This window comes from Miscanthus floridulus, chromosome 5, assembly GCF_019320115.1.
Source record: "Miscanthus floridulus cultivar M001 chromosome 5, ASM1932011v1, whole genome shotgun sequence".
Classification (NCBI taxonomy): domain Eukaryota; kingdom Viridiplantae; phylum Streptophyta; class Magnoliopsida; order Poales; family Poaceae; genus Miscanthus; species Miscanthus floridulus.
In genome coordinates, this window is record NC_089584.1 from 21766957 (window position 1) to 21781989 (window position 15033).

General features: G+C 45.4%; 1 protein-coding gene and 1 pseudogene across 2 annotated transcripts; both read left to right on the forward strand.

Annotated features, from left to right (window-relative positions):
- The first annotated feature begins 2068 nt into the window (after positions 1-2068).
- LOC136451736 (uncharacterized) lies at positions 2069-4640 on the forward strand. 2 transcript variants are annotated; one of them, XM_066452421.1, is made up of 3 exons: positions 2069-2232; positions 2687-2752; positions 3441-4640. In XM_066452421.1, exon 3 carries the CDS (start codon positions 3466-3468, stop codon positions 4288-4290), a length of 825 nt encoding a protein of 274 aa, XP_066308518.1. In that variant the 5' UTR covers positions 2069-2232; positions 2687-2752; positions 3441-3465; the 3' UTR covers positions 4291-4640. The 2 variants fall into 2 exon arrangements, with proteins under 2 accessions (XP_066308518.1, XP_066308517.1); XM_066452420.1 differs by having other exon boundaries at positions 2071-2232; positions 3407-4640.
- A 2161-nt stretch (positions 4641-6801) lies between these two features.
- On the forward strand, positions 6802-14961 carry LOC136451737 (glutathione S-transferase T3-like; annotated as a pseudogene).
- The last annotated feature ends 72 nt before the right edge of the window (positions 14962-15033 follow it).

Below are 15033 nucleotides of genomic sequence, written 5' to 3' on the forward strand. Positions count from 1 at the left end.
GTGTTAGTCTCAAAGCATCCAACTTGTAGAGTAACCTCCCCCTAAATTTGTGCACCCAAGTATGGAATACTTGTAGGAGACATGCACATTGATTTTAGAATAAAAAATACCACTTGAAAGATGACATCACATGAATATGAGAATTATTTTTGAAGGTGATATTCGAGAGAAATTATCTACAATTTAGACTTTGGCACATATTAGATGAACAATTGTAAAACAAGCTATGTGACGTGCTCCTAAACAATTTAAACCATGTAGGTTTGCTCCAAGGGTCAAGAGTGAAACCGAGCAAGCCTACCATATGATTTACCTAGTGTATGCATGACAAAAGATTAAACATGCAAATGTAAACCTAGACATGAAAAAGGAACTAGATGCTAATTGAGATTGTAAGAATTGAATCTTGATATCAATTGTAAGAAATTACATCTAGTTACCTAGCATGGGGAGGAAAATTTGGGTTTATAGTATTCACTGACCCACTTGGCAATTACTTTGTCCTATAATGATGCACCCCTTGAAATGCACACATACTTTGTCAAGTCTCCAAATTCTTCGAAGTCCATTAGACATCTCACTTCCCTTTCGGGATCCAAACCTTCTTGGTGCTCTTTATGTTGGAAATGATCTCCCTCCTACGCTTCCTCCATTGCTACCCTGTGCTCCCTAGTGACTCGCCTCTCGCTCCCCCAACCGACAACGGTTGGGCTCCAACGAGGTTGGTCGTTCCTCCTCTGGATCTGAGCCCTCCTCCTCCGCCGCCTCCTCCGGATCTGAGGGACGCGTCGGTGGCTAGGGTTTTGGCAATCTCTGGGGTCCTATTCCATTCTCCCTCCAGCGAGCTCGAAGGTAATGGGCTAGGGGCTGGAGCAGCCAGCACCTCGAACCCATCCCCTTGCTGTTGGTACGTTCTTGTCGTTTCTCCGTGTTGTAATGGGGTTTTTGGATATTGCAACAGATGATTTTCGAATGTTGCAATAGGTGATTCATGTGTTGCACAAAAGAGAGTTCTAATGTTGAGATTGTATTTTCCCCCCTAATGTTGCAACTTGTGAGTTTTAACTTTTCCTACGTGTTGTGGCAAGCGATTTTAATCGTTGAAATTACATTTTTCAATTGTTGCAACACTGAAAGGTGATTTGAGATGTTTCCATTTTTCATGTTTCATGGGTGATTTTGCGATGTTGCAGTACTACTGTTTGAGATGTTACAGTATATAATTTTCGATGTTGCAGTATATAATTTTTTAGGTTGCACTACATAGTTTTGTGATGTTGCAGTTTTATATTCCGATGTTGCACTACATAGTTTACATAATTTTGCGATGTTGCACTTGAAAGTGTTTCGTGCTCTTGGGATATGGGCGGGTGGGGAAGGAGCGGTGGGGAACGGGACGCGATGGGGAACGGGGACAAGGGCATGGTGGGAGACAGGGGCGTGATGGGGAACAAGGACAGGGGCGCGGCAGGGCCGGGCCGCGCGCGAGTGGCGTGGGATGGGCCGCTGTGACTAGCGTGGGTGGACGCTCCTGTCCGAATTTGGTTCGCTCGTATTGTTTCTGAATTAAATTGTTACGTGAATTGGTTGGGATCGGATGATTCCAGTTACGACAATCGAACGGTCCCAAATGAGTCCGGACACGCGCTTACGCTCGACGTCCCGGCGCTAGGTGCGTCGTTAATGGAATGTAAGGCTGTCTCCAATGGATGACTCATATGGAGACCCAAACCCAAAATGGGGTCGTGGATGGTACTGTATCGGTCTCCAACAGAATACCTATATGCGAGACGTATTTTGGGTTACAGTAGAGGCACAACCCAAATATGAGTATCCTCTCTTCTAGAGACTCATTTGCAGAAAGGGTTATCTTTTAGGTTCCGTTATTAGAGAAGATTAAAAATAGGTATTGAACTCTTTATCAGCGGTAACCAAATATGGAATGGATTTTGTATTTATTTTAACGTTGTTGGAGATAGTCTGAGGTTACTTAAACAAGGTACTCCGTGAAAGCCAACCGTTGAGACGCCGCAACTATGCGCACCTGCTGTCTTGCGTATAAAATGGTCGGCCTTTCACCATGCCAAGTGTTCTTTCTCTTCCCTCAGTCTGCGACTAGGCGGCGGTGGGCGGGCCAAGTTCCCTTTCTCTTCTCTCAGTCTGCGACTAGGCGGCGGCGACCTTCACGCACGAACCTTCGCCGCCTACCCGCGCTTCGCCAATTCGGTGACGGTGAGTCCCGCTCTTGCCCGCTTGTTTTTTGCGGTTTTCTCCCAATCTTTTCCCGAAAAAATCGTCGAATTTTTTAACTCTATGATGCTATGACTATGATGGTAGCGCGCTTGGGCTCAGATCGCGTCTTGTGGTGGCGTTAGCTCCAGATCGGGGTGACTGCAGCCGGATCTGTGAGCTGCAGGGGTTAAAATGTCTTAAAAGTGCAGTTAGGGTTTGGGGGGCGGTGGTTCTCGGCTGTTGTTTTGGTTCAGATCTGTCGCGTTTTCGAGAATTCTCGGGGTGTATGGGCTTCGAATTTTGTTAGCTCTCTGTTGTGCGATGTACCAGTACTAGGAATTGGAATTTATGCACGGATGTGTTTGTCTTAGTCGAGAATACCTCTTTCAAAATTGCCAACTGTTTTCTCTCGAGGTCATATTTTCCAACTGCGTTTTTTGGGCTGCTGTTGCAGGTGAATTGCGGTCTAAGCAAAAGAAAAAGGAAGGATCTTTCTCCTGACTTCGGAATTTTGGACAAGGTAAGAAAGTGTATAATCGTGCATACTCTGTGTTTGTTTCTTGGTGGCGATTGCAATTAGCCTTAGCTTCTCCTAGTGATAACCTTCATGCTTGTGCAGTGTCTGCTCGTATTACTGTCATTTCGAAATATAGGATGTTGGGAGTTAAAATTAATTAGAAGTCTGTGTCTCTTTTGCTGCACCCAGATTCATAAGCATAATCATGTTTAAGAGCCAATTTTCATTTATCAAGGGCAACTGATTTTGGTCTACCGTATCTTTCTCACAGAAGTAATTTTTTAGGATATTGCGTATAATTGTGATACCTGTGAGATCCCTTTTGTTAACATAGTTTTTTGAGCTTGGAATCTTAGAAGCCATCTAGCTTTGAACATGATTGATTGGCCACTCTCCATAGGAAGTTGACTTGAACAAAAAGTGAACTGCATGAGTATTATCTGAGAATACTTTGGTTACATGTGAGGCTTAAACTAGCTCAAAGTGCCTCCAAGTAATTTATTGTTAGGAATTAATTCACCACATTTTGTTATGTTTGTACATGGAAGTTTGTTGTCGACAGCTTTCAATGTATCTGATTAGATTTACATCTTTACTATTGTGTTATTTAGTTTCAGTCGTTCAAAAAACTAACAGTGTTTTTGTCTCTTCTATGAGATGCACTTCCTTGCATCATTTCACGTCCCTACAGGTTTTGTGCTATCTGATTTTTTGGGATGGATGCCAAAAGGTTCCTGCAGCTGGTTGAGGAGAAGAAAAGAAGGATCCTTGAGAAGAAAGAAGCCCCACTAAAGTGGGAGCAGAAGCTAGAAGCAGCAGCTAAGGCCAAGGCTGATGAAGAAGCAAAGGCGAAGAAGCTAAAATCAAGAAAGCACAGGAGGAGAAGAGATTCTTTCTCAGACTCTGATAGTGACTATGACAGCGATGTTGATCGGAAACACAGGAAGAGGAAGGACCACAGAAGGAACAATAAGCATGAGCATTCCGACTCTGATGATGCCAGGAGACGCAAGCGTAGACCCAGAAGGAGTACTGACTCAAGTGATGAGAGCGACAGTGAATATGAGAGCAGGTCTGAAGAAGAACGTCCAAGGAAGAAGCGCTCACACAAAAGAAGGCATCACCGACACTCTTCAAGGTCAGACTCTGAAGACTACAGCAGCGACGAGGAAGGACAGAAATCTGCCAAGGACCATTCTCAGAGCCGCAGACGCCACCATCGGTCATCCGATGATGACTCAGACAAGGTCAAGTCGAGACATGGGAAGCGTATGAGATCAAGTGACGAGGATGCAAGGTCAGATTCCAACAGCCATAAGCATCTCAGGAGCCAATCCTTGGAGTCATCAGATGATAGAGATGTTAGTGAATCAGAGAAGATGAGAAATGGCAGAAGGTCTCACAAGAATGGCCACCGTCACCTCCATCACCGTCACCATCGGCACCACCATGGAAGACAGAGTAACTCTGAAGAACCTAATGACAAGAGGCAAGTACTGAAAGATGGCCAGAGGGCCCTTGGAAGTGACAGCGCAAACTGAAGATACCCCGAAAGATCGATTTTTCGTTCGTGATGTTCTCAGTTAATAATTGTTGTCAAGGACAGAAAGATCAATTTTTCGTTCCTGATGTTCTCCGTTAATTGTTTTTGTGCTGATAACATATTTCTTCGATTTGTGCTATGAAACGTTAGAAGATACCCTGAAAGATCGATTTTTCGTTCGTGATGTTCTCAGTTAATAATTGTTGTCAAGGACAGAAAGATCAATTTTTCGTTCCTGATGTTCTCCGTTAATTGTTTTTGTGCTGATAACATATTTCTTCGATTTGTGCTATGAAACGTTAGAAGATATTTGCTGGCTTGGAAAATTTGGTAATACTGAGTTAACAATGAAGCGTGATTTTTTTTATCTACGCATTTGGTTAGCTGTCCGACCTCCGAAGGTTGAAGTCCATTTACTGTATCCACTACAATCTGATACTCAACGCTGCCTTCCAAAATAAAAATCTCCTACTTCACAAGCTCCCAAAATAAAAATCTCCCTCTCCACAAGCTGCCAATCACAAGCCGCACAGTCCACTTTCACTCTCCCGAGTCCTACGGTCAAAGCACCGCCCACTGATGGCATCTCAGCCCACTCAATCGTGGTCTAAACCCTGACGACTCGCCATAGCCCACCGTCGCTCTCATCTCCTCCGTGGCTGCACCCCAGCCCTCATTTGTCCCCCGTCTCTTGCTCATCCTCATTGTGGCCCTCGCGCGCCACCACAGCCTTCGTCCTGCTTCGCCCGCCCCTCACCATTGTGACCGCGGCGTCCGCTGCTATGCGGCCGCTCTCCAAGCTCCTCCAAGCTTGTGGTGTTGCTTATATCCTCGGATAGCTTCCGCTACGGGTACCGGTACAAGGTCCTCCCCATCCGCCGCCTTCATCGCCGCCACTGGCACCAGTGTCATCCTCATCACCTCCTCCTACGGCCAGAGACGACAAGGGTGTCGTGGCCGTGCCGTACTTCGCGACCACCTCGAGGCTCGCCAGACATGGTGGTCGCCGTCCACTAGAGTGTCGCGTCTGACACGTTGCAAGCATATGTTTCAAGTGTTTCATATGCATGTTGCAAGTGTTTTATGTGGATGTTGCAAAAGTAGATCGTGATGTTGCATATGTTACAATGGTTATACACGTATGTTGCAAGCATTTGTTCCAAATGTTTTCAGCTGGTTCAGACGTATGTTGCACGTGTGTTTATCTGGGTGTTGCATATGTTTCACACTTATGTTGCAAATGTTTCATCCGGATATTGCATATGTTTCACACATATGTTGCAAGTGTTTTATCTAGTTGCATATATTTTGCAATGGCTACACATGTGTTTCCCTCGTGTTTTTAGACGTATGTTACAAATATTTCTCTAGATGTTGCAAAAGTAGATATGGTGTTGCACATGTTACACTGGACCCCATCTGCAGCAACTACTGGGCTCGCCTGCATGCGCGTGGGTGTGGAGGGGGCGCGAGCAGCAGGCGAGGGGAACCGTGCAGACATATATCGAGATGGAGTGGCACGGGACACAGAAACGGGCACGGGACACAGAGCAGCGCGGGACACGGTGCGGGTGCAGGACACAAAGTGGCGCAGACCCCCATGTGAAGCAGATGTAGACATTCCGGCGCTAGACCTCGTCCAGACGTCCGGACGCTAGCCTTTCCTGTCGATAAAAGAGCTAGAATGTAGACATTATGTCCTACTGTAGTGGTGCATTTGCACTGTGCGGATCCTGCTGATCTATCTGTATCGATCTTGCTCGGGTTAACGTGAGAAACCGAATTAAAAACTGAGAAACCGAGTGGTCAGTCTACGGCACAACTTCGGTTTATGATGTTGAAAGACCGAAATAAAAATAACCCAAAGAAACCGACCTGATATTTCGGTCAGAACCGAACGCCCACCCTTACCGGGTCACATTGGATGTTTAATGTCAATTAGGGCTAAACATGAGCTAATTATAAAACTTATTGCATAAGCGAGGGCCAATTCACGAAACAAATTTATTAAATCTAATTAATTCATGATTAGTACGTGTTAACGAATCGTAGACTAATTAGGCTTAATATATTGGTCTCGTAAATTAGCCTCTATTTATGAAATTGATTTTACAATTAATTTATATTGAATACTTCTAATTAGTATTAAACATCCGATGTGACGGGGCAAAATTTAGCCCTATAGTACCCAAAGAGGGATACGCTTCGAACGCGTCTCAATTAAACAACAATACAACATGCATCGATATGCTACACTCCACTCAATTAATACAAAATTCTGACAATATACACCAAAATCTCAGAGCTGCAAAAGGCACACAGCGCTCCCATATCTCTTAAGAGCAACTCGAACAGAGGTGCTCTTGTTGTGTATTATATATTTGAAATTTTACAACAAAAATTGAGCTCCAACGGGTGTGCTATATTGTTTTTTAAAATAGCAAACGTGTTATCCCTGGAATTTCGCTCGGCATAGATAGCACGCCGTGCTCGCTAGCCATCTGCCGAAATCGCTCGCAATGGTGCCTGCCCGCGCACGCAATCCTTCCCACGCTCATGCTGAACTTTCCCATCGCACGCGCAATCCTTCCCGCGCTCGTGCTCGATTCGGTCCTCAGCTCCATGGCCTCCTCCCCTCCCCCTGCAGCCACTTTCCCATCGTGGGGATCACAGGCCCTGCCTGCTCGATTTGGTTCCCAGTCGTCCATCGCCTCCTCCCCTCCCCTGCCGCGGCCGCCGTCGCCCCATTAACCGCCGGAGCTGCTGTTTGCTTCCCCTCGGAATCGGCCTTTTCCTCTTCGTCGTGATGTCGCAGCATCCTCATGGAGAGATTCCGCCGTACGTGCGCCGGGGAGATCCCATCTGCGCTGCCCTATATTCATTCCCCATTGCTCCGGCGTCAGGCGGATGGGAGGAGCAGGACTCACCGGTGTTGCCTTGGTTGGAGAATGCGACGCAAGCAAGCCAGTGACGATGAGTCCTTCCACCCAACAGTGCTGCTGCTGCATCGAATCCATTCCTCGACGTGTGCTCTGGTGAGTCAAGTTTGTAGTCCGTGTTGAAATCATGAGTTCATCAGCTGAACGTTCTAAATCGTTGTCATCAGTAAGGAATTAGAGCTGAAGTGCGTCTGTTCAACTGAAAAATGTGTGCAATTTTCACGTAGTAGTACAGTGTCTTTGTGATCACTCATCTAATTGGCAGTGCATGAGAAGAAAAATTGCTTATGACTGTTTTTTACACAATATATTAAGCTGCTTGTTTACAGAAGACTCAGTACGATCTGGTCGCACACTTTCTCGGACCGCAGCAAAATAATTAGGCTATAATTTGTAGTACATCTGGGTATGCATACTTTCTCAGTCTATAGAAAATTATTAGACTATAATTTATAGTACATTTGGGCAAGAACACCCTCTCAGTCTGTAGAAAATTATTAGGCAATAATTTTTATTACATCTGGACAATGCACCTTGTGTTTTGTTCCTTGTTCAGTTCATTGTGTTTTGTTTTTATAGCCGAAATGGATTCAAGGAGACCTTTAACCGACATCATTATGGAAGGTTTCACTCCAGGTGTAGTGTCTAACAATATCCCACCTCATAATGAAATACAACCACACGATGAGGTCCCTGCTGCGGTCAAAGGAATTAAAAAAGGTCCAAAATTTCACTGTTAAAGAGGACGAGATGTTAGTGTCGACATGTGTGGCAGAACCGTCCAAAATAACGCACTTACGGAGGCGCTTGTCTTCCACTAGACACTAAACACCCTGAGAGCGAGCTACATCGGGCGGATTCTATCGAGCACACCCCGAGGGAGAGCCCGAATAATCCACATTTTTCCTTAGGATCCAATAATAGGAACGAGTTTACATTACTTAGTCCATTTCATATATCCAGAGTTCTTTGAAATACATTATTAGAGGACCAAATTCAGAGTGTGAAAATAAAACAGCGGAATGAAAAGATACATCTATCGATAATATACAAGGATCCATCTATACCCACCAGAAGAATCCTTCACACAACGGCTACTCCTCAAGCGATACCTGCAACAACAGGGGTAAATAAACCTTGAGTACACAATGTACTCGCAAGACTTATCTAACTAGTGGGAATAATTTTTCGACTCCAAGGGACATGATAAGCTTTATGGTTTGCTAGGTTTCCTTTTTTTGCGGAAAATAATACTAATAGTGAATCCTTATGTATGTTTATTATTAGCACTTGTGATTAGTTCATTATCTAACCATTCTATGTAAGCACATGTTCTACATTCAAGCAAGAGTTGAACAAAGAGTTTTATTTCGTCACCATTCATCTTTCAGTTTTTATCACGGTGCTAGACTGTAAACAAGCCATACCAGATCGTCCGGTGATTCGTGAATCAATATGCCCAGCTGGGTACTTCGAAACACACGTCCCGCTTGTACTCTAGGCACAAGCAAGACCAACCCACCACTCTCCTGTCACGGGGTCCAGGTCCCCATCCAAACTTGGAATCCAAGCCCTCACTCCTGAGTCCCAGACTCAGTGCGGTGCTTAGACCTCCACCATCCCCGCCTCCCATCAGTCGGTCTGAAAAGAGCTAGAACACATGACAAGAGAGCAACAAGTCTTCCCTGCGTCCAAACATAAGTATGTGTTTAGGATAATAAGTTTGTGACTTGTCTAGAACCCAATGCAACAGTCGATCCTTAACCGACATAGATAGGAAAACAGTGTAACCAAGCTATGCTTCATTGGCCGTAGGACATAACCTCTTACACCCATCAATACCCAAACCATATCCCTACCCAGTCTCCATTTTCCTTTAACCATTTTTATCATGGGTGATAATAATAATCATCTATTGTGAGTAATGACAGGTTACTCATGCTACCGAAATCTTGAGTATAGCAGCTATGAAAGGTCCTAATGGCTAGAGGGGGGGGTGAATAGCCTAATAAAATTTCTACAACAACACTTAACAAAGTGGTTAGACAATTATGATACGAAGCAAGTGTTGCACTAGCCTCCTCAAAATGCAAGCCACCTACCACAATTCTAGTTTAGATAGTGTCTATTTACACAATAGCAAAGACACTATCCTATGTTAGTGTGCTCTCAAAGACTAACTAAAGAGCCACACCAACCAACCAAGCAAGTTCTCACAACTAACTACACTAAAGAGCTTGTCAACTAGTTTGCGGTAAAGTAAAGAGAGTGATTAGGATAGTTACACCGCCGTGTAGATGAAGTACCAATCAATCACAAAGATGAATAACAATAAAGATCAATCACCTCGGAATCAATGATGAACACAATGATTTTTACCGAGGTTCACTTGCTTGCCGGCAAGCTAGTCCTCGTTGTGGCGATTCACTCACTTGGAGGTTCACGCGCTAATTGGCTTCACACGTCAAACCCTCAATAGGGTGCCGCACAACCAACACAAGATGAGGATCACACAAGCCACGAGCAATCCACTAGAGTACCTTTTGGTGCTCCACCGGAGAAAGGTCAAGAACCCCTCATAATCACCATGATCGGAGCCGGAGACAATCACCACCTCCGCTCGACGATCCTCGCTGCTCCAAGCCGTCTAGGTGGCGGCAACCATCAAGAGTAACAAGCGAAATCCGCAGCGAAACACAAACACCAAGTGCCTCTAGATGCAATCACTCAAGCAATGCACTTGGATCACTCCCAATCTCACTATGATGATGAATCAATGATGTAGATGAGTGGAAGGACTTTGGCTAGGCTCACAAGGTTGCTATGTCAATGAAAATGGCCAAAGATGTGAGCCACAGCCGGCCATGGGGCTTAAATAGAAGCCTCCACGAAATAGAGTCGTTGTACCCCTTCACTGGGTACTCTGCGTTCTGACCGGACGCTCCGGTCCACTTGACCGGACCCTGGACCTAGCGTCCGGTCCACAGATGGACGCCACGCGTCATCAGCTTGAAATGCTGTTCGTCAGATTCCAACGGTTATGACGCTGACCGGACGCTCTGGTATAAACTGATCGGACGCTGGAACCTCAGCGTCCGGTCGAGTACAGTAAGGGTCGAAACCTGGTTTTCCTTCGACCGGACGCGTCCGGTCCACCTCGACCGGACACAGCCTAGCGTCCGGTGGTAAACCCTAGCCACTGTACCGACAGTCAACGCGACCGGACGCAGGCAGTCAGCGTCCGATGCTTCTGGATCCAGCGTCCGGTCACTGGACCAACGCTGGCATCAGCTCTGTTCTCACTTCTATCTTCTCCACCCTTGCTCCAATGTGCCAACCACCAAGAATTTGCATCCGGCGCAATAGAAAATAGGCATTTCATTTTCCCGAAAGCGCCGAACACCTTGTGCAAACACCTTGTACACATGTGTTAGCATATTTTCACAAATATTATCAAGGGTGTTAGCACTCCACTAGATCCTAAATGCATATGCAATGAGTTAGAGCATCTAGTGGTACTTTGATAACCGTATTCCGATACGAGTTTCACCCCTCTTAATAGTACGGCTATCAAACCTAAATGTGATCACACTCTCTAAGTGTCTTGATCACCAAAACAAAATAGCTCCTATGGTTTATACCTTTGCTTTGAGCCTTTTGTTTTTCTCTTTCTTCATTTCAAGTTTAAGCCCTTGATCATCGTCATGCCATCACCATTGTCATGCTATGATCTTCATTAGCTTCTCTACTTGAAGTGTGCTACCTATGTCATGATCACTTGATAAACTAGGTTAGCACTTAGGGTTTCATCAATTCACCAAAACCAAACTAGAGCTTTCAAGCTACTCGACCTAAGCTAGTAGGACTCATAGGTAGGTATATTTATGCATGTAGTTTCCATAAAACGCCTGTAATGTAAATGTACATCACATATATTTATCTAGATATCATTCAAAATAAGGGTTATACACCGGGGCTTGCCTTGGGCAGGCGGGGTGTCAACAAAGTCAACAACTGATGGCTCTGGAGCTCCCTCCTATACAAGAATCTCCTCCTCGTACTCCTCGATGATCTCCTCGTACTCCTGCTCACCCGCAGGCATGAACTCTACCAACTCGTTATCTGCATGCATGAAATGGTGATGCAACACTTAGTAATATGGCAACAACAACTCTTAAAATAAGAATACATCTATCAAGCTACTAAGCTAGCTCTACCGACTAAGACGCTAAGTTACATATTATTACCACTTAACAAATATGAAATATTGCATGTATGATCTTAGCAACTAAAGGCATCCCTATTCTTAACATCGATTTACTATATATACGATAAAACAAGGAGTACTAGCTACCCTATTTATCAACCTCTAGGCAACAAAAATTACAGTGAGCACATAATAATACAATGAACCTACTGTAAAAATTTCATGGTCAAACTATTACCAATTTGCCATAAAAATTCCTACAATTATTAATCTAAATAATGCTAAGCTTTCATAGATGAATTAATGAATCTATCATTGTCATAGATAACTATAAACTAACTACACCAATAGATAGATCATATTTTTGTGAACCTAAAAAATTTTGTTTCACTATTTTTGGACACCTACAACATTTACTATAATTTTCCAAAGATTAGCTCAAAACTAAATTGGAAAAGCATTTACTAATTCTCCGGAAAAAGGAAAACCAAATCCAACCCACGCGGCCCACGCACGCGCAGCGCGCGCACACGACCCACCGACGCGTCCCACGCGGGCGCAGACCAACCGCGCGGCAACGGCCCACAACGGGGAGGCCCGTGCGCTTTGGCACATTTGCGAAAACGTCCCCACGCTAATACCGAATCAATCCGCAGTCCACAACACTATTCCTATAGTCTAGACTTAAGCAATCTAGCCCTCAAAACCATCTATCTTCACAATGGTCAGGTCCTCGGGTACCCGCGCGCGCACCGGTGTGGCACTGGGCGGTCACGCCGGCCAGCCTGCCCCTTCCCGCCCCCACTGAGGAGTCGATGCTCACCTAGATGCAAATGCGAAGCGGTGAGCGGTGAAGCGATGAACGGAGACACGGTCAGGAGCTCCCTCCACGGCGGCGGACACCCTGCGACGGCGACAGTCGCGTTCCCATTAGCCAAGGCACAACTGAAGTGAAAGAACCAAAGTATGGGCATTAACAACTCACCCCGAAGCTACCTGTGGTGGTGGCTTGACTAAGGACAGGCCGAGTGCGTTCGGCCACGCGCACACGACAAACTCCACGATGGACTGTGGTGGCGCGATCGTGTCAGTGGGGCCGGGAAGTTAGTAGCAGTGCAAGTGGGATGCGCATGGGGTGGAGGGGATCAAGGCGAAGACACAGTGCCTTGGAATTGGATGGAGGTGGACGGTGCGGGACGAATTGGATAGGCGTCGCCATTCAGTCTAAAGATGGTCGACGGTGGGGGAAGAGTCAAATTGAGACTCGGCACGGTACGACTGTAGCAGTGGGCGGGCTTGGCACGTAGCTAGGCTCGCCTTCAAGCTTCTGGCATGCACAATTACTTGGATTGGACCGAGCGCTGTGAGCTGGCTCAGGCGTGGCTCGGTGACGCCATTAAAAGCGGAGGTGGATGGGGAGCGCAGCCTGGTGCTTGCCACTCAATAGAAGAGGACAAAAGCACACAGAGGAGGCTACACGTGCTCCGTATGAGGTTAGCACAGCTCGTGCAGCCACAAGCGCCTTAATTGGCAAGCCAACGGCGACACGGCCATGTGCCGGTGCAGCAGGCACGCGCAGCAGTGGTAGTGGCAATGCGACGCAAGCGCCATGGGTGCATGCGATGTGACGACGCGACGTAGAGGAACGTGCACGTGCTGGCGATGACGACTGTGGCCCTGGGATGCCACTGCACTCGAGCGGAACGGCGACGGCATCTGGCGGAGCAGAGCCGGCAATGGAGCGACGCGGGCGGCCCCAGGGGCACCAGCAGCGACGTCAACGGCAGCGCACATCACGGTAGTGGGGAGGAGCAACTGCATGCCCGGGCAGTCGGCCACCGTGGCCAGTCGGACGCGGCCAGACATGCACGCGCGCAAGGACGGCGAGCCGCCGCCGGCACAGGAGCACGGTGACCGCGTCAACGCGAGGAACTCGACCAAAAACGTGCCATGCACGCTTTTTAAAGCGTCCTAAAAATCCAAATCGTTGATTCCTTTGCCAAAACACCTATCCAATTCTTAAGAGGGCATATTAGGCTACTAAAACAAGCTCTAATACTCCATCACTCCTTAACCCAATCACTCTACAAAAATTGACAAACTTAGCCTTGTCAAACCATTTTTCGACTTAAGAAATTTGACTAAGTCTTGATCGGATTTGCGTCAATTTTGATTTCCACGCTATTAGGTATGCTAGCTAGTGAATTCATTTCTCGACCGCAGGTATTTCATCATCACCTACAAAGTTTTATTTCTAACTTTATTAAAGTTTCGTATATACGCTCTATAGGGTTTTCGTTCAATAAAAATTCGCGAACATCCGTACTTGATAATTTCATACGTCACGAACAACCTTTCGTTAAGCATTTCCCTTGGTCATTTTAAGTTACGGAAATTGTTCTACACTCCATATCACATGCATTTACACATAAACACGATGCTCATGCAATGTTTTAGTAAACGATTTACAGTGTAATACCGAGGGTGTTACAGCATGGCTAAATGTGAGTTTGGATCCTGTGAGAGGAGTCAATCAATCAAAAGATACCTATTGGAAAAGAATACATCATTACTTTCATTCACACAAAGATTTTGAATCTGATCGCACACAAAGCTCTCTAATGAGTCAGGTGGTTTAGTATGCTACATGAGTGCAACATATTTGCCGGTTGTGTTTCGAAGGTAGAGGCCCGAAATCAGAGTGGTGCATCTGTTGATGACAAGGTTAGATGACCTACCTTCACATGCTAATTTCCTATATGTTTTTGCTTAATCTCATGTCATCTTTGTTTCCCATTGCAGCAAGCAAACACAATAACTATGTACAAGAATGACGACCCATTGCACAGGACTTTCCAGTACATACATTGCTAGGAAAAAGCTCAAAGACCACTCGAAGTGGACGAATAGGCGCCAACTGGACCTCAGAAACCATTCAGCAAAAAGCAAAAGGCCACTGCCTAGTTCAACTCATGTGACTGATGCACCAAACCCTGTCGCTGTTACTGTAGCTGAGACTCAAACCACAATAACCACAGTGGAGAGGCCTACAGGGACTAAGAAGGAAAAAGCATAAATTAAAGTAGCGTTTGAGCATTGAAGCTTTGGATTATTTATTGGCAAAGAAGAAAGAGGTGGATGCTGAGAAGGAGTTGAAGAAAGAGGAGAGGGAGTTGAAGAAACAAGAGATGTGCCAAAAAGCCCTTGCCTTGCAGGAAGAAAGGATAAAACTTGACAAACAAAAATTTGATTTCGAGCGGGATCGAGAAGAAAAAAGAATTATGAATATTGATATGAGCACCATATCAACAAGACAGCAACAGTTCTACGATGATCAACGAAAGAAAATACTTGCAAGACGGCTTGGAAATTAGTAGTACCATGATCTTCAATTTTTAGATTTGGGCATAGTGTGAGACATGTCTAATTTTCTGAAACATTTTAGTTCACAGCATATCGGATTGATTAATGTTCTTGCATGAACCTTGTTATGTATATTATTCTGTAAAGGAGTTGCTTTTGACGTTTGCACCATATATATATATATATATATATATATATATATATATATATATATATATATATATATATATAT